Source organism: Phlebotomus papatasi, chromosome 2 (assembly GCF_024763615.1).
Source record: "Phlebotomus papatasi isolate M1 chromosome 2, Ppap_2.1, whole genome shotgun sequence".
Lineage (NCBI taxonomy): Eukaryota > Metazoa > Arthropoda > Insecta > Diptera > Psychodidae > Phlebotomus > Phlebotomus papatasi.
Genome location: NC_077223.1, coordinates 70168184 through 70189341, shown reverse-complemented (window position 1 = coordinate 70189341; position 21158 = coordinate 70168184). Strand labels below are relative to the sequence as shown.

Here is a 21158-nt window from a genome sequence, read left to right as displayed (position 1 = left end):
TAATTGATCAAAAATTGCAAAAAGTGCCGAATCCATTGTTTCTAACAAGCATCTTAATTTGATTATCGCATATGTCGGTGCTGATTGAATTTTAATTTGAATACAATATTCATCTTGTATATTCATCGGACAGAAACTTGAGTTAGGAAATGAGTAATCATGAATACTAAAATTATTTATTCAGACAAATATGCAAATTGACGTCAGCATAGTGTTGAAATTCGACGTTCAAAATGAAGTATTTATTCAAAGATTTAGATGAAATTTTAATTTTTTAAGTAGCATCAATTCAATAGTATTAAAATAGAAATATAAGATTTTCATTAAAAAATCTGCGATTTTTGACAACTTCGGTGATAATTAATATTTTCGCATTCAGGAAGGAGATATTTGCTAATAAAGCTGATTGGGTAATTTTTAAATTTTGTGTGAGAGTTTTCTTTATTGGATTCACTCCAATTCAATGTGCGACATGGTGAACGAAATGACAGCTTTTAAATCGCTGTTTAATTACATTTTTATATCAATATCTTTCTCATTATTACACAAAATGTGCGTTATAAAAAATTTTTTTTGATGTGCAAAAGGAAGTACATTACAGAAGAATTGTAAAGAAAACAAAGGAGAAAAACCTTTTAAAATAACGAGAGATCTTTTATAATAAAAATTCTAAAAAAAATCTCTTGATTAATTTCTGAACTTGTGTTTATGGAGGTTTTAATTCTCGCATATATTGAACTACTCTTATTCAATACAACCCAGAAAGTGTATTGAGATATTTCGGTAGACTACTGACGGCAATTAGTACAAGAAAGTCAAGGAGATGAACTCTCTCCGGATGCGTCAGGAGGTGCAATCCTTTCAGGACAGGAAAACACAAAATTCTTTGCCAAAGCTTTCGACGCTTTTAGCCACTGAGGAAGACGCGTTGAAGCGTCGAAAGCTTTGGCAAAGAATTTTGTGTTTTCCTGTCCTGAAAGGATTGCACCTCCTGACGCATCCGGAGGGAGTTCATCTCCTTGACTTTCTTGTATTGAGATAGCTTGACAAACTGCGTTTATATATCCAGTTCATCTGAACTAATTCAAATGTTTGAGGATTCCAAGACCTTTTCAACAAATCCAAATTTGCCCTAATATATTGAGTAACGACCTCTTTATCACCGTTTGATTGTCAATGAAAATTTCAAATAAAGATGATAACACTGGTAAAAAACGGATCAAATTTATAATTTCGCTATCCTTGCGGGGGTCAATTCTGATCTACTCCTTTCAAATGGTTTATTTCAATTCTTTTTTTTTTGAAGGATTATATTGACCTTTTACGAAAATATTAAATTTTCATTCTTTGAAAGATTCAAAGGATTCTTTTAAAAAAGATTACCTGCTAAAAATCCTTATAGTACATGAAACTTTTCCTAATTTTTATTATTATTTTTGAATACATCTCGCTGGAAAACCACAGCTGACTTTTTCTTTTAGGTTTTCTTATTTGATATTCTAATTGATAGTGTCATTTGTTTGAAATTCTGCTACTGAAGGATCCTTACAAGAGATCATTCAGTCACCATAAGTTTTAATATTGTTTAGATTTGTGTGATATTATAAATTACATACAGTTCAATTACAGTTTTTTTTTAATTTCTTTAGTGTGTATTCTTTAGAATTCCTTTTTAAGTTTATAGGAAGGCTATTGTAATTAGCTATTGAGTTGAATGAAATAGATTTAGTACCTTATTTTGTAGTCCTAGGTCGAATATTTATTATATCTCCCTGTCTTCTACTATCTTGTTCAAGTTCTTGTAAATTAGATTGTGTGTGAATTAATTTGTGTTTTGTTTTGTGAATGAGTAATATTTGTTGTACTTTGATTATTTTTTTAATTGGAAGTAACTTTTGTTCTTTATACAAATATTGTTTTAATTGCATTAGAAAATTTTCACTATTCGAAAAGATTAAAGGATTTCAAAAGATTACTGCAGAGGCTGCAGATCAGTGAAGTGATCTTTAGAAGAAAGATCTATTTGCTTTGACGAAATTGAGACTTTCAGGTTATGATCTTTTTAGAAGGATCCTTCCAGTGCCCCTGTTATTTTTACCAATAAAACTTACCTAGAGAATCTTGAATACACATCCTAAAATTCAAATATCTCGAAAAATTCCTTTGTATGCAAAAAGATAATTAAAAGACGAATAAAGTTTATGTTGATATAACGTTGATAATATAGAGAAGGAAAAAGTTGGGTTGTCCCACGAACAAGGAAAGCTCTGTCCTTTATCGTTTGGGCACTAGCTCTACTAATCGTCTGAATGGATGAACGGTGACAAACAGTCACATTGGGTGATTTCTCTAATTTTTGGATGTGTTTGAGATATCATCGAGTTTAGACGAAAGTAATGGATAGGAGATGGACGAAAGTAACCTTGAAGCATACTTTCTTATAGGTTTTCAGGGTCAAAGGCTGCAAAGCTTTCTGGAGCTTATTTTTTTAATCGATCTGGACAAGCATGGACTCATTTGAAAGGTCCTAGAATCCAGAATAAGACTAAAAATGTTTCAATGCATTATAAATCAATAGTAATAATAAAATTATTGTAATAAATAACTATAATTAGGGGTAAATTTTGAAGTAAACTTTGTAATCTTAATGAGTAATTCCAATAAAAATTAGGATATTTTTTTTTTTAGTTATTTACTGTTCTTAAGTGCTCCTGCGTTATCGACTTTCTTTCTATTGTTTCCTGTTTCGACTGTGTTCCCCAGAACTCGCCGTGTTCTAAAACGACCAAAGAGTCGTGACTGGACCAACATAAACAAAGTTGATTATGTAGAAATACTTGAGAACAATTCTTGTTCTGGACCCTGGGAAATCTAATTATCTACTTTCCAAGTCCCAGAACACGAAGCTTGATGCTTTTGTCTTTGTGGATTTCTCAAGATTCACTCTCTGTCACCATGAATACCGGAGTATACGTAGTATATTGCAGTACCGTCCCAGAGAGGGAAGGTGACTCGCAACTTTCAAATTATGACCGTTGTAATCTTGATAGAAGATTTGACTTCTACACAGTAAAATGCTGAAAAACATGTTTATTTTTCTTTGGAGTAGCACCATTATACCAGTAAATGTAGAAAAAATGACGAAATGATTAACTTTGTGTTAAGATCGAATCGAACTCGTCTGTTTGATACTTTTCCTATTTTGCAATACTAAACAGCTGTTATCATCGAAAAATTTAATGTGCAATATTTTTTAGAGCGTTGTAAGAAAGATAGGAATTTGAGCATTCCTCAAACTTGCATTATAAGGCTATATTCAAATGAAAAATGAAAAGAGGAAGTCTTTCCCCTGAACAGTTTTTTACACTTTACTGTTCTCAAGTGCTTCTGCATTATCGACTTTTCTTTGTGTTGGTTCATTTCACGACTGTTTCTCCCGTCCTCGTTGTGTTTTGATACCGCCAAACAGTAGTGATAGGAACCAACATAGAGAAAAATCGATTATGTAGAAGCAATTGAGAACAGTCATATGCTAAAAAAAATTCAAAAGAAAGATTTCCCCTTTTCATTTTTCATTGGAATAGCACCATTATTGGATAGTAATCCAATTTTCAAAGAAATTACAGCTCCTATAAGATCATACAAAGTTACCTCACCAGTTTTAACTTTAATTAGTTGTAGAGCTGTTCGTTATTTTAAGAGCTATAAAATACCCCATGTTTTACTTGGTTTATGTGCATATGTATTTAGTCTAATGATGCTAATTGTGCGACAGGTTAATAAAGAACACTTACTTCCTTAGATAAATCCTTGTAAATTATGCCAAAACTACTAAATTGGAGGTGTAACAGGCGTAACCTATTGGTGCATGCTTCCATAATTCAGTTTGTAGAAATTCAATCGATTAAAATTATATCTCTGACTCAAACTGAAATCAGGTAATAATTATTTTTTTCCGTCAATAGAAAATTGAAATTGAAAATAAAATTGAAATCTCTATTTAAATCTTATAGAAAGTGTCAATTATATTTGATTTCTCTTTGAAAGAGTAAGAGGTCAAATTTCGATTAATTGAAATTTTAATTGAAAGTGTGGGAGCACCTTAATAAACAAAGTAATTTTCAGCATAGAATACTATCGCAGCGTTGCTTTACACCGGCCGGTGAAAAGCTATGCAAAATTTAGTGGTCACGTAATCCAAAGCTTCATTTTTTCGATAGTTTTATTAGGATTTAAATATTGAAACATATTCTTTTATTTCTCTTATTTAAATAAACAAGCGAATAAATGAGAGAGACCGGGGAGATTATATAAAAATTCAAAATTTTGTCGGTGTTAAAATCACATAAAGGAACTCCATCATAAATTCTGTGAGTTTATATAAAATTTCCAACATCCTCTGAAGCTCAATGTGAGTAAGAATTCTTTTGGTTTATTAAATGCATTGGATTAAGTAATATGCAAATTATTCCGCAAAACATCAACCTTCAACCAATATCTCACTTTCTTATTCTTTGATTTATTGACATATCCGCTTTCTTTTTGCAATTTTATAGTGTTTGGACTTTCCTGATGGGTGTCCCTCTCATTCACACTCTTTAATTTCACCCACTGACATACGATTATTGCTTAACGAATTAATTATGGAGCTGTAGAGTCGCAAAAAAAACCACAGACAGGCAGCAATTCGTTATGCAATGCTTAATGCACACTGATCGAAAAAAAAGTCCTTCTTTGTGGCCAATGTGGGCATGCTAATTGTCTTAAGCAGCTATCGGTGATACTTTCGTATGCAAACATTGACGTTCTTTAATTTACCACATTGATTCACATAAGATTTTTAGTTGAACAATGGTATTTTTATAATAAATTTCGACCATTAATGCTCTGTACAATGAGTGATACGTTGGATATTCCATGACACAAATTACGAATCAACTCATTACTTTCTAAAGTATTATACATTTTCTTGTGAGGGACTTTTGGGATGAGACTCACCTTGATGATTTCCTTTAATCCGACTCCTCCTTCTCACAATATGGTCACAGTTTTTCAGGGATGTTGATTTTACTTTGCTAACAGCATAATGAGGAAAAAAAAACAGAAAGAGTTATGCTAAAAATGTGTTGATGTTGAAAAACATTGCAGAGAGAGAAAGTTGCCTTACAATTGCGATATTTAAATTTTTTATGTACGACACATATATCGTTTTTTTGCTGTCTTTTGTACTGCTTAATTTCTTTATCTCTCGATATGCGACCTTTTCCACGGACAATGAATTTTCAACTGAAATCTCAATTGTTGAATTAAATGTCTGCCAAATTTATCAAGTTTCACAAAAGTGTGATTTAAATTAAATTTGCTGAGCTCAATTAAGTCAATTTGAACACTGCAAACTTTTAGGTTGAAGAGTTTGTCAATGCCAACAGAAACTTAAATTTCAAGAACTTGATGTCTTTTGATTTTGAGTACCTCTGAGCCAAAAATAATTGAGCACACTCGGTCAATTCTACAAATTTCCATGTTGTGACCAGACTCCACAAATTTAATTTATTCGTCTTCTTGCACTGTTGCAATACCTTATGATGCTAGTCACATTTTCAAATCTCACCCAAAGCGCCACCTTAAAGGTGTTGGCTGATTTTTTCTTATGTTTTTGTTTTTTGGTTTCCTCCTTTGGACTCAATATAGCATAACATTAAGCTGTAAATTTTTGCGTAAACGTTTCTAAATCCATAATTAATATTCGCGACGCAGAAATATTGTATTGAAAAAATAGTTGTACCAATAGTTTTGACAGCAATATGTGGTATTTTTAATTTTTTTCTGAGCGAAAAATTTTATTATGAGAAAAATCTTTAATTAGGCCGACTCACTTTTCTGTAATCGTGCTAGTCCAAATAAAAATGAAAAGAGGAAATCTTTTTCCTGAACATCTTTTTTAGTACATGACTGTTCTCATGTACTTCTGCTTAATCGACTTTTCTTTGTGTCGGTGTCTGTCATGCTCATGACTGTTTGGTGGTTTTGAAACACGATAAGGACTACAGAAAACAATCGTGACAAAAATCAGTAGAAGAGAAAAGTTGATAACGCAGAAGCACATAAGAACAGTCTAGCCATGTACTAAAAAAATGTTCAGGAGAAAGACTTCCTCTTTTCATTTTTCATACAAACCTTAAAACTTATTCACAAATAGGTCTTAGGGCGGAATAAAATTAACTGATAAATAGATGATTAAATGATATTGTAAAATAAGAATAATATTAGAAGTAAACTGTTCGATTTTAATTCGTACACTGAGAAAAAAAAGAGGGTGCGATTAACCTTTTTTCCTCATAACTTTAACACTTTTTAAGTGTAAAAATATATCAACATTTTTTAATGTTAATTTTACACCTTTTTAAGGATAAAATTAACATGAAAAAGGTTACTTTAACCATCAATACACCTCAAAAGGGTAATATTTACACGGATTTTGGATCAATAATGCAGGGTAAAATTAACATTTCCGGAATGTTATTTTAACTTTTTCGGATTTCTCTCAGTGTACCTTTAATAATTTATTTCAAATGCAAGTTACCTAGGTTCAATCTTCATATTTTATTTAAGACAGCAATAATTATCTAGAAAACGTAGAAAAAGATTATTTACAAACCTATTTTTGAGAAATCGGGTGGATAAATTGAGTTTTCCAACTCTCCACTTACGCTTTTATACGAATTAAATTTGTATTTTTTAATAATCATATTTTAACAATAGTAAATGTATACTAAATTAAATCTTTCCATTAATTGGACTGTTTGTGCATCTATCATAATTTGCAATAAAATTTTAACATAACTTTTAGAAAAAGAATTTAAAGTTTACTATAGGTTTTAATAGAATAAATTGGATTAATTCAGATAGTTCTTAATTATTATTATCAATTAATTTTTTGTAATAATAACACCATCCACTTGACAACAGTCAATTATAGAATGCAACAGAATAAAAAAAAATTATTAATTAAAAGTAAATATTGAATTCAGTGAAATCTTGAGAAATTATTAGTATAGCAATGTATGTAAATCCTAAGTCATTAAGTCTTTTCTGAGTTTGAAAATTCGTATTTATACATTTTCATGCAAATGTTTCTAAACTTCTACATTATTTGAAGAATATTAACTGAAATACCTCTTATACATAAAAAAAAAGAACGACACAAAAGTGGTTTTGCAACACCAGAAAATTTATGACAAATTATGGCAGAGTTATTTGTGAGTCTGGTTTGGCAAAATATTTGCATATTTTTGGCGTATGTGTATTTTTCTCCAGTACGAAGTTGCACCCAGGGAAAACAAGAAGAAAACATCAATTCCCAGGAAGGTGGGGTTAGCAAAACACTGGTACTCCGTAGTCATTGCAAAACCAAACATTTTTCTGCAACGTTACAAAATGTCACTTCTTTTATGTTATAATAACGATGGGAAATATTTTTCACCATATAGCTCATTCTCAAATGCGTGTGCCACAAAAAAAATACTGCACACAATGAAGTCGGAAACTTTTGTAGAAATATATTTCGTCTTTATTAATAAATTGTAACTCAATTTTTTTTTGCGCGAGAGTGTGCTGAGTGTATTTGTTAAAATTGAAAGTAATTCATAAAATATTGTGGATGCATATCTCTTTGTTGTATAACGAGGCTTGCAGAAAAAAATATATATGAAAAGAAAACAACACAAATACAAGAAGAAAGCAAAGAGAAGTGAATTTACCTGTTCAATGATCATAAGAAACGCGCAGCACTATCAGTGACTTCTCATTAAACTTTCGAGAATTGCACTCCAATGATCTCTTTTTCAAGGAATTATCTCTGTAATAAAATTATTTTTATGGTTTAAGCTCACAATAAAAAAAAACAGTGACAAAGCCAGATAAGCTTAATGTAGCTTAGATTCATTTGAGATAATCTCGGAGTATTTGCAAATCGAAATATTTGTGACTTTGATTATGAGTTTAATTTTGAGGGTTGGTTTAAGTTTAAGCGGTTTAAGCGTATTCCTTATACTCTAAAAAAATCACATCAATCAAAATGGAACGTATTCCGAGTTGTCAATACTCCGAAGTTATCTGAAAAAGATCTCTTTACAATAAGCTTTAGGATTATCACAGGTTGTTCTGTTTTAAAACACCATGGAATACAGAAGACCAATGCAAGACAAAAGGTTTAATTAAATTACGTTAATAAGCATAAAAATAAAAATATAATTTGTTGATATAACGATCGATTAAAAAGTTTGAAACAGGGAAAGACAGATGAGTATTGCATTCTATTGAAAGGGATGCACCTACATAGCACAATTTTTTTCGAAATCGAAAACGAGTATTTAAAAATATTTGACATCGAAATTACTATTATGCCCAACGCACAATAACTTTTGTTTAGTATACATGTTTTTGACATTTCAGTAAGAGTGAATGAGATCTAGATCAAGTTATCTCGCTTATTCTCATAGGAAATTTTGAAAACATGTTTACAAACAAAAGTTATTGTGAGCTGGTCATTATCCTGTAAAGTTTTAATGCTTTGAAGAGTTGTAGAATTTCATAATGTCTTACATTTGCGCCTTCGATGATCAAATTCTTTCAAATAGAATAGAAGTTCTGACCGTTTTAATATTTATTTTTTGATGCTCCATTACTTTGGTCAGAATAATCATGATAACTAGGTTAGGCTGAGTGATAACACTTACAGAATTGACTTTGTCTTCCTTGGCATCGAAGACTGGAAGGCGAGCGCTTTAGATGATGGGCCGTCCATGGACAGGATACAGACCAGTCATAGCCTGCATGTTTGAGACATGGTGGATTGTTAGGGGAGACTGGGGCAAAATTTAACAAAACGAAAATTTCAATATACACTATTTTCTAAAATAAAAGAGACTGAGGCTTATTGTAGATAGCCTTCATGAACATTATTAAACTTGCAAAGTTTCAAGGGATTCGATGAATGTAAAATAAAAAATAATGAAATTTTGAGCCCTATTTTTGGAATATTTGTCTTAAAGAAAATATCAATACTGATTAGTTCAATTTAAGCACATTTCTCGTTAAGATAGAGAAAAATTATCTTCGACAAAGTCGTAGAGGAATAAATTTCCTATAAAAATATGTCTATTTGATATTTTTAACGTTTGCGAGAGTAAAACGTCACAAATTATCCGCAGACTGACAAAATTTGCCCCAGCAATTTTGAGAATCTCGACAAAATCGACTTTTAGAAAATGATTCGAAAATCATATTTCTTTCGAGATAGAGGAAAATAGTCTTCTGCAGTGTTGTAGAGCAGTAAATTTCCGATAAGAATACCCAAGAAACAATTTTTCCTTAATATAGTCTTGTAGAAATCCTTAAGTAAGGCAATATAGAACCAAAAATTCTTTTTATTTGCTAATAACGCTCTTGGTTCCATCACTGAGATTAGTTTAAGTAAAGTGGCGCACTCTTAATGATCTTAAGATGGTCTATAGGAATTTCAACAGAAAATTCTCACTTAAAGTTTTTTAAAAGGGTACTAAAAGATATGTTTAATACTTGGTTTTGTAAGGCAGCTATTTTGTTTCTTTGGTATGATCATTATAAAACATTTTATTTGAAAAAGAACATGAAAGAATTAAATATGCGTTTTGACAAGTTTTGCCCCAGTCTCCCCTATTTGCTTATTTAAAAAAATGTGACAACAACACTAATCAAGTTATTTAAATAAAGTATATACTGTGATGAGTATACTAACTGCTATACAAAATTTCAAGATAATTTTCTAAGTTTTGGAAATAAATGCTTTAAAGTCAAAACATAAAACTATGTCGCAAACATGCTGGTTCTCCCATATTGGTCCTTATCGTAATGATTAATAAAGAGATCAAATTGTTATTGCTAGACTTTAACCATTTTCTTAGAATTCATTTGCACCCTTCGAGTTTCTTTTGTCGAAAAATTACCGTACATACTGGTGACGTTGGTTTTCAGGTGTGACTGCTTCTCTTGTTGTTCGTAAGCTTTTATTTAATTCTAAATAGTACATAAGGATGGTTATCACCAGAAGATATTCGCTTGCTCTTGGTCCGCTCCCTTCTTGTTCCACACTTTCTTTATGCTATGGAGCTCTTTTATTTCTGTGACACTGACTCAAGACGTCGCGTCGTCTGAATACGACGTTTAACTCCTGTGTCAGGTATGTCTTTGATCTGCGAAAGTATGACCATATCTCTACTCATGCGAATGCCGTTCTTGGTTGTCCGCTTTATATTTACCTCCGGTCCAGAATCACTACTTTTATCACACGTTTACTGCAGACTGCCACTCCTAATTATCTGGCTGAGCTTCTTGATGTGGGCTCATTTGTCAGGGTTTCGTGCCTGACCGTGCCATTGTCGAGGAGCCATCTCTTTCATGAAACTCTTTTTGTGGGGGGTATTAGGTGAGATTCTTAACAATCTCACCTACTATAATCCTAACAAAATTTCATGTCGTCCGATCGACCTCAAATTTGGCCAAAATGTGTTTCAGCACTTACTGATCACGAATATATATGTGGCTAATTTACGTTCCCGGCCGGCCGGCCGGCCGGCCGCTCTTTGGAGCTTAATAGCTCCTAAACTAAAAAAGATATCGACTTGCGGTTTTCGGCAAAGGTTATATATCGAGTGAAAATTGCAACTTGGTGCATAGACCCCCCACCCCCCACCCCTCCTTCCGCCATTTTGAAGACCCCCCTTTTTTTGTTTTCTCAATAGCTCCGCCCCTATGGCATTCAGCGGACTCAAATTTTAGTATGTTATAGCTGGGCCTTAGAGCTTTCCATCAATACCAAACTTAAGGTCCCCCGACCCCCCTGACCCGAGCTATAAGGGTCCAAAAAAAATTTCTTAAAATGGCCATAACTCCTGTTCTAATTGTCAGAATTTAAAAAGTGAGGGCTTTTTGGAAAGCTCTCGTGAAATGCCACTTCTCCTTCTAACATCGCAAGTTCATAAAACCACCGCTAGTAGCGCTTTTTTTAAAAAGAAAATTTTTAAATCTTAAAAGTTAAATAACTCAAAAATTCCATTGTGCATCGGGCTGAAATTTTAGTATGTTGTAGCCGTTGATTATACCTATCAAACAAAAAAAACCTTAAGTCGATCCATAACCCCTGACCCGAGCTATAAGGGGTCAAAGTTCGAACATTGACCGGCCTCTATCTCCGGTTCTAATTAACATAGCGACCTAAATTTTACCTTTTTGGTTTCGTCTCGATGAGCACTTTCAGATGGAAGTTCAAAAAGTCACCACAGGTGGCGCTGTGATAGCGTCAAAATTCATCGAAATTCAAAGTCACTTTTCTCAAAAACGGCATTGTGCAAGTTAATGAAATTTTAGTATGTTGTAGTCCAGTCTAGGACGTTTCCAAAATGGTGCGTATGCGCGCTGTGGTTTCAATAGAACCGGAGATATGAGGGGTCAAAGTTCACGAAATTCAAAAAATCATATCTCCGGTTCTATGTGACCGATTTTGATGAATGAGGGCTTAAACGAAAGATCTCACCAAATGCTACAACTTTCTAGAATATTTGAACTTCGTGGGACCAACACCAGGGGCGCCACAGTCGAAAAACCAATTTCAATATCACATAACCTCAATTATCTCGACACGTGCTTAACCGATTTTGATGATTACTTCAACATAATTGTAGAGAACATTTGTCTCTACATTTCGTCCATACATCATTTTCCACTCAGACTACGCTATCACTCCGATTTTGCCGTTTAAGTGTGAAAAAATTGATTTTTCCAATAATAACGCTTTGAAATCACTCAGATACCAATTTGACTGCCTCTACTCCACCAAGACACTTAAAATATGGTTTTAAATGAAAAGTCCCACAAAATACAACAATTCTTTGATATAGTTGAAGTTCAACAAATGACTACTTGGGAAACTCTGGATGAAAAAACGAGTTAAGAAACAAAAAACCGCGCTTATCTTGGCTTCTGAGTAATCGATGAGATCATGTTCTATAGGAAAATTATAGAGAACATTCTGGTCTACATTTCACCCATATATCACTTTTCTATCAGTTCATTCAAATCCTTGATATTTTGGTTTAAATACAAAATTTGTATAATTTCACGAATTTGATTCAAGATAACTGAATGGCGTCTCCCTACTTCAGCATCAAATCGAATTTGCATGCACTCCGAGTTAGCTCACGTTAAGAATCTCACCTACATAAGCCGGTTAGGATTATCTGTCCCTTTCCATTTGGAATACTCTCCCAAGGAATGAGAGGCAGAGACTTCTTCTGGACTTTGTTTCTTCTAGAGCTGCTCAGCTGTTTTCTTTTTCTTTCCTATTTAGTATTCTTTGTTTTTGGACCTCAGACTTTTGTTTATTTGTAGAATATAAAATACTCTGTATAGACATTCTTTTTTTCATAAATCTAAATCTAAATCACCAATCGGACATAACAGATCAGAACGTTGGAGATCATCTTGAGAGCATGAGAATTTTTTAAGTTTTACGAGCAGTAGGAAACGGTCACTGTCGGAAGCCAAAATTATCCGCATCTACGATATAACTTTAACAATAATCATATTTTTCCGGTAAAGGATACATTTTGAACTTTGCTATGGGTACAACTTATGGTCATATTATACATTTACTTTTCCCGAATTTTTGAAGTTGGTTTTAACAACAAATTTGACAGTAAGACTACCGATAGTCCCGATCTAGAACCTTAAAAAACTTAGATCTTTAAGGTTTTGTCAAAAATTGATCAGAAGAATTCAATTTAATCGTAATGTTTAAGGTTCAGTTATAGTGCGTTAGAATTTGAATTAGATCAATCCCATGTATCTAACGGCTGAGTTATTAAGAAATTAAAATGTTGGACAGTTTAAAACAGAGAAAAGGAGAAGGAGGAAAGATTTCGAATCACTTTCTAATACTGTCTAATCGCAAATTAATCTCTACCGAAAACTTTAAGTTCATATCTTTTACGGGGCATACTCGTGGTTTGTAAGTGTCAACGCGAGTTCCTACAAAGTTTGCGCCTGATCTCACTACATTTTGTATTTTTTCTGAGACAGAGGCTGGGACCAAAGAATCTCTGTTAAAATCATTCTTTGAAATGAGAGCTTTTTTCTATTAATCAAGTACTATTTTATTTTTTTAATCGACCATGTAAGCATCTTGATATAATCTCTGACGATGATCAATCAACTTTGGAAACAAGATTGCAGAGTATTATCCAAGGTGAAAAAGACAAGAACAAGTTCTCTTACGATAGATCATAAAAGTATAATTTTAAAATCTTCCTCAACTTTATGTTCCTAAATTCCGCGAGGTTTTTATTCCAAACTCTATTCTCGGTTTAAAGATAATATTCAACTGAACAAAAAAAAACTATTCGAGGTAAAAATGCTCAATTATACCAACAGAAAGCTCAAGTTCATGGTGCACATGAGTTGATAAAAAAGTTGTTTTCCACACCTATGTATGTTTTTATTTGACACACAATTGAAAGCACCATTGATGGTATTATAATAAACCCATGAAGAGTAATTGAGATCCAGAAGAGGTAGAACGCAAAAAGAACTGGAATTATTGTTTCCTCAATCGGGAATGTTTGTCCAGTGTGTCCCATGGACGACAAACTAAGAAGGTCACAAATTTTCTCACATATAAAAAAAAATTCTCGTTTTTTTTCTTGCAGACAAAAATGGGAAAAAGTGGACATTGTGGAGAATGACAATGGAACGCTGAGCTTTAATGCAAAAAGGGTATATATCTTCAATGAAGAGCTCTCAGGTGGTTCAGAGGATGACGTCGTTATAGTTCCCAACATTCCTATGTTGAGTGCAACTTCACAGAGTAAACATGCTGCAAGGTGAGTCTCTTCTATAAATCCATCTGCATTCATCATGAATTGAGAAATCCACGTGTTTTTTTTCTCTAGATAACCATCAAAATGATTTACATTTAAATTGCCACGAAAATATGACACCTTATCTACTATTTTCAATGTTAAATTTCAAAAATTGAGCGGAAATATTTAAATACAAATCAGTACCTGTGGAATTTGTAGGCGAAATATGTTTATTTTAATTTTTTTAGGAACTACTAAAGTTTTAAGCGGTCTACAAATAATTAAACTTCCAAAAATAGACAAGTATTGTTGTTGCCAGAATAAAATAATTACTTAGAGATTTTACTTCCTGTGTAAACTATATACTCGATAAAAGATAATAACAAAAAGTTGAAGGTTAAATTAAGTAATGAATGTTTTTGAGCAACATTTAATGAATTTAATTTCTCAATATCGTCGGCTCCATTTCATACTATTCTATAGTCGACTTAGAATTATATTACTCCAAGAGATATGTTATTCTTGGAGTCAAGATCTACAACTGGTCGATATTTGGTGGTCATCCGAAATCCGGGTAACGAGATATTCAATTTTTTTTTAAAAAAAGAATTACACGGGCAGCATAGGAAAGCGCCAACTTCAAAGGGCTCTCCAGAAAAGTTGTCATTTTGAGATAGAATATAGTAGGGAATAGCTCCGTCGAAATATACTTTAAATATTAAGCGCCAAAACTCAAGATCTCTAATGGAAATTATACGGCTATGAAACTTTGTGCATTGTGCTTTTATATATTGATAGAAGTGTACTTGATGTTTTATATACAATTAATAAATTTTAAAATATTACTGGATTAAGTTTTTATATTAATCATAACTGAAAGAAATTAAATATGTTGACTTATCATGTGCTATTTAAATTTGAGATAAGCTTTTAAATTTAAAATCGGTAAAAAGGCTTACATATTTTATGCCAAAAATCTATAATTTTGAAAAGTGTGATAAATTTTTTTTTAATCAAAATTATATGTTAAAAATTAAAAAAAAAAGCTAGAAGTATGAGGAATGATGGTGCTGTTCCAATGAAAAAATGAGCATTTTTTTAGCACATTACTGTTCTCAAGTACTAAAAAGACCATGACTGTTCCCACATGTTATTTCAATTAATCTCAGATGGCATTGTGATCGAGTGAAAGCTTGTTCGGCGGGAATATTCGAATTCGGATTTCACTTGGGAAATCGACAAGATTAATTTAATGTTTTCACTTTCATAGTATTTTCTACATTTTTTTTATCATGATTGACAACATGTAAGGTTCTTCACTCTACACAAAAACTTCATAATTTCCCCAGTCCTCGTCGTGTTTCAAATTCATCAATTAGTCATTAGAGGAATTGACACAAAAGAAACGTTCAACCGAAATCCGAATTCGAATATTCCCTCCGAGCAAGCTTTCACCCGATCACATCTGACATTCAGTCAGTGTGGAGTAACCTGTCATGTCAGCTTAGTGGCGTGATGCAGTTGGATGGCCGGGAGTTGACAACTTTAGCCTCAACCGCGGATTTTCCCAGGTTTACCATGAGTTTTCCCGTGAGTTCTCAGTGGTGAAAAGTCGGTGAGCAGCATTAATATTCTCTACTCATTATTTTCCTTGAAATAACGTATGGGAACAGAGATGGTCTTTTTTAGTACTTGAGAACAGTAATGTGCTAAAAAAACATGGTCACTTTTTCATTGGAATAGCACCATTCATTTATCGGGTTATTCTAAATTTGAGCATGTCGATAGTAAAACAATATAAGGTAAAGTACCCTTTATTCGACCGGTTCCTCTATTCGACCGGTAGATTTATTTATTCAATTTAATTATATTTGCTATAATATTTTGTGTATCATCTAACATTAATAGGTCAATTATTCTTTAAATAATACGAATCAGTGACAAATTCATAGAAATTGATGAAATTCACCATTAAATATTCAAAAATTGACCCACCGGTCGAATAGAGGAACCCGGTCGAGTAAGGGTACTTTACCTTAGTTAAACAATAAATATTTGTAATGGAATTATTGATTATACAAAGAATGGATCAAAACGATATTTTGTTTGATTCTTGATTCGAGTAAGGCAAGAATTTAATGTGAAACTGAACTTCTGATTTATTAGATACAAAGCGTATACACATAAGGTGATCCTGCGTCAGAACCGATACCCTTTGGGGACCTTTCCAACTGATTGTAGCCCATCCCTAATGGTTTGTGAATTGAACTTTCCTTATCATACATTACAATCAGAACAAAGTTATGAATATTTTTGTCCAAAATCATAATTTCAATTCAATTTTATCTCAAAATACGCAACTTGGATTAGCAGATTATTACATAGGACAATTGATAGTTAATGAGGCTAGTGACACTTGATACGATGTGCTACCTGAAAGTTTAACGAAATTAGATTCGAAAAGTATCTTTAAATCATAATAGAGATTCTAATTTCGTAAGGTTTCAAAAAAATGAATTTAAACGATCTTCAAGTTAGATGTTTAATCATGTTTCCGAATAACTCTATTTTTCTTAACAATAAAGGATTTTAATAAATGTTCAAAACCTGTTAGATGTGTTAGATCATTGGCCATCAAAATATTACAAAGAATATTTGTAAAATTTTGTTTAATCTCTTTTATCTATAATGTTTGTATATTCTAAACTCTGATGAAATTGGTAACAATTCCTTAATAAAATACATACAATATCTCTAAATTCCTTTCAGATTTCTCCGATTGGCAATGGCCAGTATAATGGACATTCTGAAGATTAAGCCCTTCGTCGAAGTGTCCGTTGGACAATTGCTCTGGGGCTACGAGGATCCCCTGTTGAAGCTGGCCAAGGATGTTGTACCGAAAGAGCAGAAGCTGCCCTATGAAGAGTTTGGTCTGATGTATGGAAAGAACAGTACATCCCGAGACCGAGTGACTATTTGGTCTGGAGTAGACGATATTGGACGATATGGTATCATTGACAAGTACAATGGATTCTCCCACCTGCCACACTGGTCAGAGGAACGATGCAACAGGCTCAATGGCTCTGATGGGTCTATCTTCCCACCTCATATCTCAAAGAACACCACACTCTTTGTTTACGAGAAGGACCTGTGTCGTCTCTTGCCGCTGACCTTTGAGAAGGAGGTGGACACGAGAAACAACGTGCCAGGATACCGATTCACCCCCACTGAGGATGTATTTGCATCTGTAGAGAAGAATCCAGATAACATGTGCTACTGCCCAGCAGGACCCCCATGTGCTCCACATGGATTTTTCAATGTCTCTGCTTGCCAATTCGGTAAGTATACATTTTCTCACAATATTTTGGGGTGGATGGATATTACCTCGTCAATTGCACCTGCAATTGACAGTCATCAAATTCTATTTAATCGAGAGAGAAATTTCGATCCATTAGGCATTCTTGAATGACATTTTAATTGCGGAGTCGGGAATTCGTTTGTTCGTTTATTAAATAATTTATTTATTTTTTGAAATTCTCTATTATGCATTAATGCTTAGGATTATGAACACACAGTTCTGCAGGTTATTTATGACTGATTTTTTTGCTTTTTGATCTTCTAGTGGTCATCAGAGACAATTTTTCCTTCACAAGTTAAAAGAATTCGGGTTTTCTCCTTTGCATTAAATCCGAAATCTTTTACCGAATAACGGAAGATCCGAAAAGCGTAAAATTCAAAAGTTTTTGTTTTAGCAACATTATATGTTAATTATATAATAAATATATAATATAAAAAAATAAAATGCCGGTTGATTGATAACTCTGGGCAGAGTTTAAAACTTTCGTCCTAACATTTCTTTTAATTGAACATAATTAACCTAACGATTCAGTTTGGTTTTATAATCGAAATGGCTCCAGTGGTTATCCATTCTTCAATATGGTTAAGTCAAATTGCTTCAATAGAGGTTTCGTTTTATAATGCAAAATAGCTATAAAAAAACTTATGCAATTGATCAAATTCTCAATGATATGACTCACTGTGAATCTTTCCTAAAAGCAAGATTATTTGTAAGTTTTAAGATCAAGAATTTCTCAAATAGAAGCATAAATTGAGTTGTTTACTAAGTCATTTGAGTCACGGATGTGTCTCTGTTTGTCCTCAACTTGTTTTGATAACGAGCAGCTACATTAGCAGATTCTTTGTTCTTCTGTCTCAATATTGAAATAATAATATCTTCGATTTGATGACTCAGGAAATATTCAAATACCGCGAAAAATTCTATGTCGAATATTGCGTCAACAAATTTTTCGAAAAAAATTCCACAGCGTCTGCCAGATAATGTCAAGAAATTAGAACAAAATTACTGGGACAATAACCCCCCAGGAGTCATTAAAATGTTGGAAGGAATAATAAAGGCACTCTAATAATTTCATGACTCTGCTGAAGTAATTAATCACGTTTAATTTCAATTATGCAACCAGAGAGGTTATTGTGGCAAATGCAGGCAGAGTGCTCGATCAAATGTATTATATCATGGATATTAAGTGATTAATGTTATTTTTTTGTGCAGATTCACCGATTCTCCTGAGTTTTCCGCACTTCTACATGGCTGATCAGAGCTACAGAGAAGCAGTTGAGGGTATTTCGCCGCCTGAGAAAGAGAAACATCAGCTCTACATTGACGTACAACCGGTAATTAGTTTATCTATGACAATATTAAGTTTACATAAATTGCTTTGCACAGTTACCCGAAAAGTTTCCTTTAACTCTTTGACGACGAGTTGGTTATGGTGCCATTCCAATGAAAAATTAACATGTTCTTTTAGCACTTAACTGTTCTCAAGTGTTTCTGCATTTTCGACTTTTCTTTGTATTGGTTCTTGTCACGACTGTTTGTTGGTTTTAGAACACGGCAAGAACTGAGGAAAACAGTTGAGACAGGAGCCAAGACAAAGAGAAGATGATAATGCACATGAGAACAGTAAAGCGCTAAGAAAATATGTACATTTTTCATTGGAATAGCACCATTATCAAGCAGTAAGAAAATTTTTTTTTTTACCAGGGGGTAAAAAAGGACTTCTACTCGCTGTTCATGATAGCTGCTGATCAGCTATCGTGGTTCATTAGCTAAATACACTTTTTCATCGCTGTCTTTCAATCAAACTTATAATTTTTTAATATTGATGCTCTAAAACTCAGAGTGGCCTTTTACTCCAATTTTAAGTTTAGAGCTTTACAGCAATAATTCTATTCAATATACTAAATTGATAGAACAAGTGAAAAGAGAATTGAATTAATTTTTTTTTTATGAAACAAAAATCGATAATAACTATTCTATGATTTTAAAAATAGGCCAAAACCAAAAACTGGACGTAGAATAACAAATTGGCGTAAAATGCCACCACTTTTTATTGGAAAATTGATTTCAAATAATCGCAAAAAAATTTATGAAAATGGGAAAATCCTAATTGGAAAATGAATTTATGAGTTCTAGAATTGCAAAATAAATATCAAATAAAAATTTACTCTTTTATTGAGAATATCTGCTCTTGACATTTTATGCCAAAATAGTATTCTACGTAATTCTTTCCCTCGGGTTGCAAATTGTTACATCACTCTCAAAGACCAAAAAACAACATACTTCCTCTAGTTCAGGTCCACATAGCAAAAATTTTACTTAATTCAAACTTCTTACAGAAAATACAGTACATACAATATTTGAATAATATTTAGTGAATTTTTTATTCAATCATTTTAAAAATTCAAGCGTTCATACGTGATATTTAAGGACGTTTTTGAAAGATTAGAATTTAATCAACATAACTCGCAGTAAATTTATATAAAGCCAAAAAATAAATATTTTCTACTAGCAGTTGAGTTAAACTCCAAGGTCAATCAAGGATGTTTGATATTTGAAACCTGGGGTGACATGATAACTTATTTTCGATAGTATCGACTGTCGATTCTGAAAAATTTAAACGATAGCTGTACTTTTTGTAGCTAATATGGATATTTAGCAACAGTTACATTTTATTAAGAATGTTACAATAAATGGCCTAACGATGCGTAAAAAGTCGTCATAGACTTAATCTAAGAGATATAAATTTAACGTTACTATCGATTCGACAGTATCGAGAAGTTATCATTCCACCCCTGGATTTTTGAGAAACTCTTTTTTATAAGAAAAAATAAAATTTCCGTGTGCTTTACACCACATCTTGTTCTGTAAAGTAAGTAATTGTCAAGGAAAATAAAATTCTTTGTTCAAGTACTAATTTACCTTATCTAGAAGAAGTGTGCAAAGTTTCAATGAAATCGGTGCATTTGTTTTTAAAAAATCTTGACAATCAATTTCAAGAATTGTATTTATAGAAAAATATGATTAAAGTTGATCTTTTCCATTACTGGCTGGAACATAACGACAGAAATTTTCAAATGCTGTATCTCTATGAATTTTTTCAGAAAGCACTTGAAACCTAAAAAAAATCTTAATAAATTGCACTATTGAAGAAAAAAAAGGACATTGTAGATGTGTCGGGCAGTGTACGATGATCAGGTTCTTCCAAAACGAAAAAATTGCAGTGATTGCATTGCAATACAAATAAAATGACTCGATACGATTAATAATACTAAAAACTTGTCGTATTTCAATCACAAAACTGCAATTTGTACGCTAATTTATCCTAAATACTTTTATCGAATTGCACACCAACCAAGAAGGAAATGAATGAATCGAAAATATCAATGTTCATTATCAAGGCATAAATGATCATTCCTCTATTTTAAAATTATATTGAATTGCGATAATAAAGCTATAGCGAATTATCTTTAATTTTTTCAAATTGATTTTTGATTTCTTTTTTCAATTGTTTTTTTGGCATCCAACAACTACGTAAAATCAATGAATTTTATAACATGCAAACTCAAAGTGGTCAGAAAATGTATCTGAGAAGGGAGCACATTTTAATTGAATATTCAGGAGAAACTGGGGCATTAGTAAACATGGAGTAGGATTTTATACACTAAAATCTCTCTGGTATTGTTTTGATTCTGGGGATAGGGTAGAACCTTATAACCCGTCGCAACCACCCTCACAGATGAGCTTCCATTTCTAGGAAAAACATCAGAATTCTTCTTGTAGACTTTTATAGCTTCACTGATACATTTTTCTTTAATTTCCGGAGGCTAGATGGGCCGCTTTGAACACGGGGGGCAAGAGAGTTTTCCTCTACAAGAACACCCTCGGCCAAACCGGAGTGAACT

General features: G+C 32.6%; 1 protein-coding gene across 3 annotated transcripts in view; it reads left to right on the top strand.

The window, feature by feature from the left end:
* Window positions 1–21158, top strand: part of LOC129804190 (scavenger receptor class B member 1) — an 80052-nt gene that overhangs the window by 53946 nt on the left and 4948 nt on the right. For all 3 annotated transcript variants that reach the window (XM_055851276.1, XM_055851274.1, XM_055851275.1), the window contains 3 exons: window positions 13743–13916; window positions 16665–17233; window positions 18466–18587. In XM_055851276.1, coding sequence (XP_055707251.1) covers window positions 13743–13916; window positions 16665–17233; window positions 18466–18587 — 865 coding nt within the window. The remainder of the gene's footprint in view (window positions 1–13742; window positions 13917–16664; window positions 17234–18465; window positions 18588–21158) is intronic.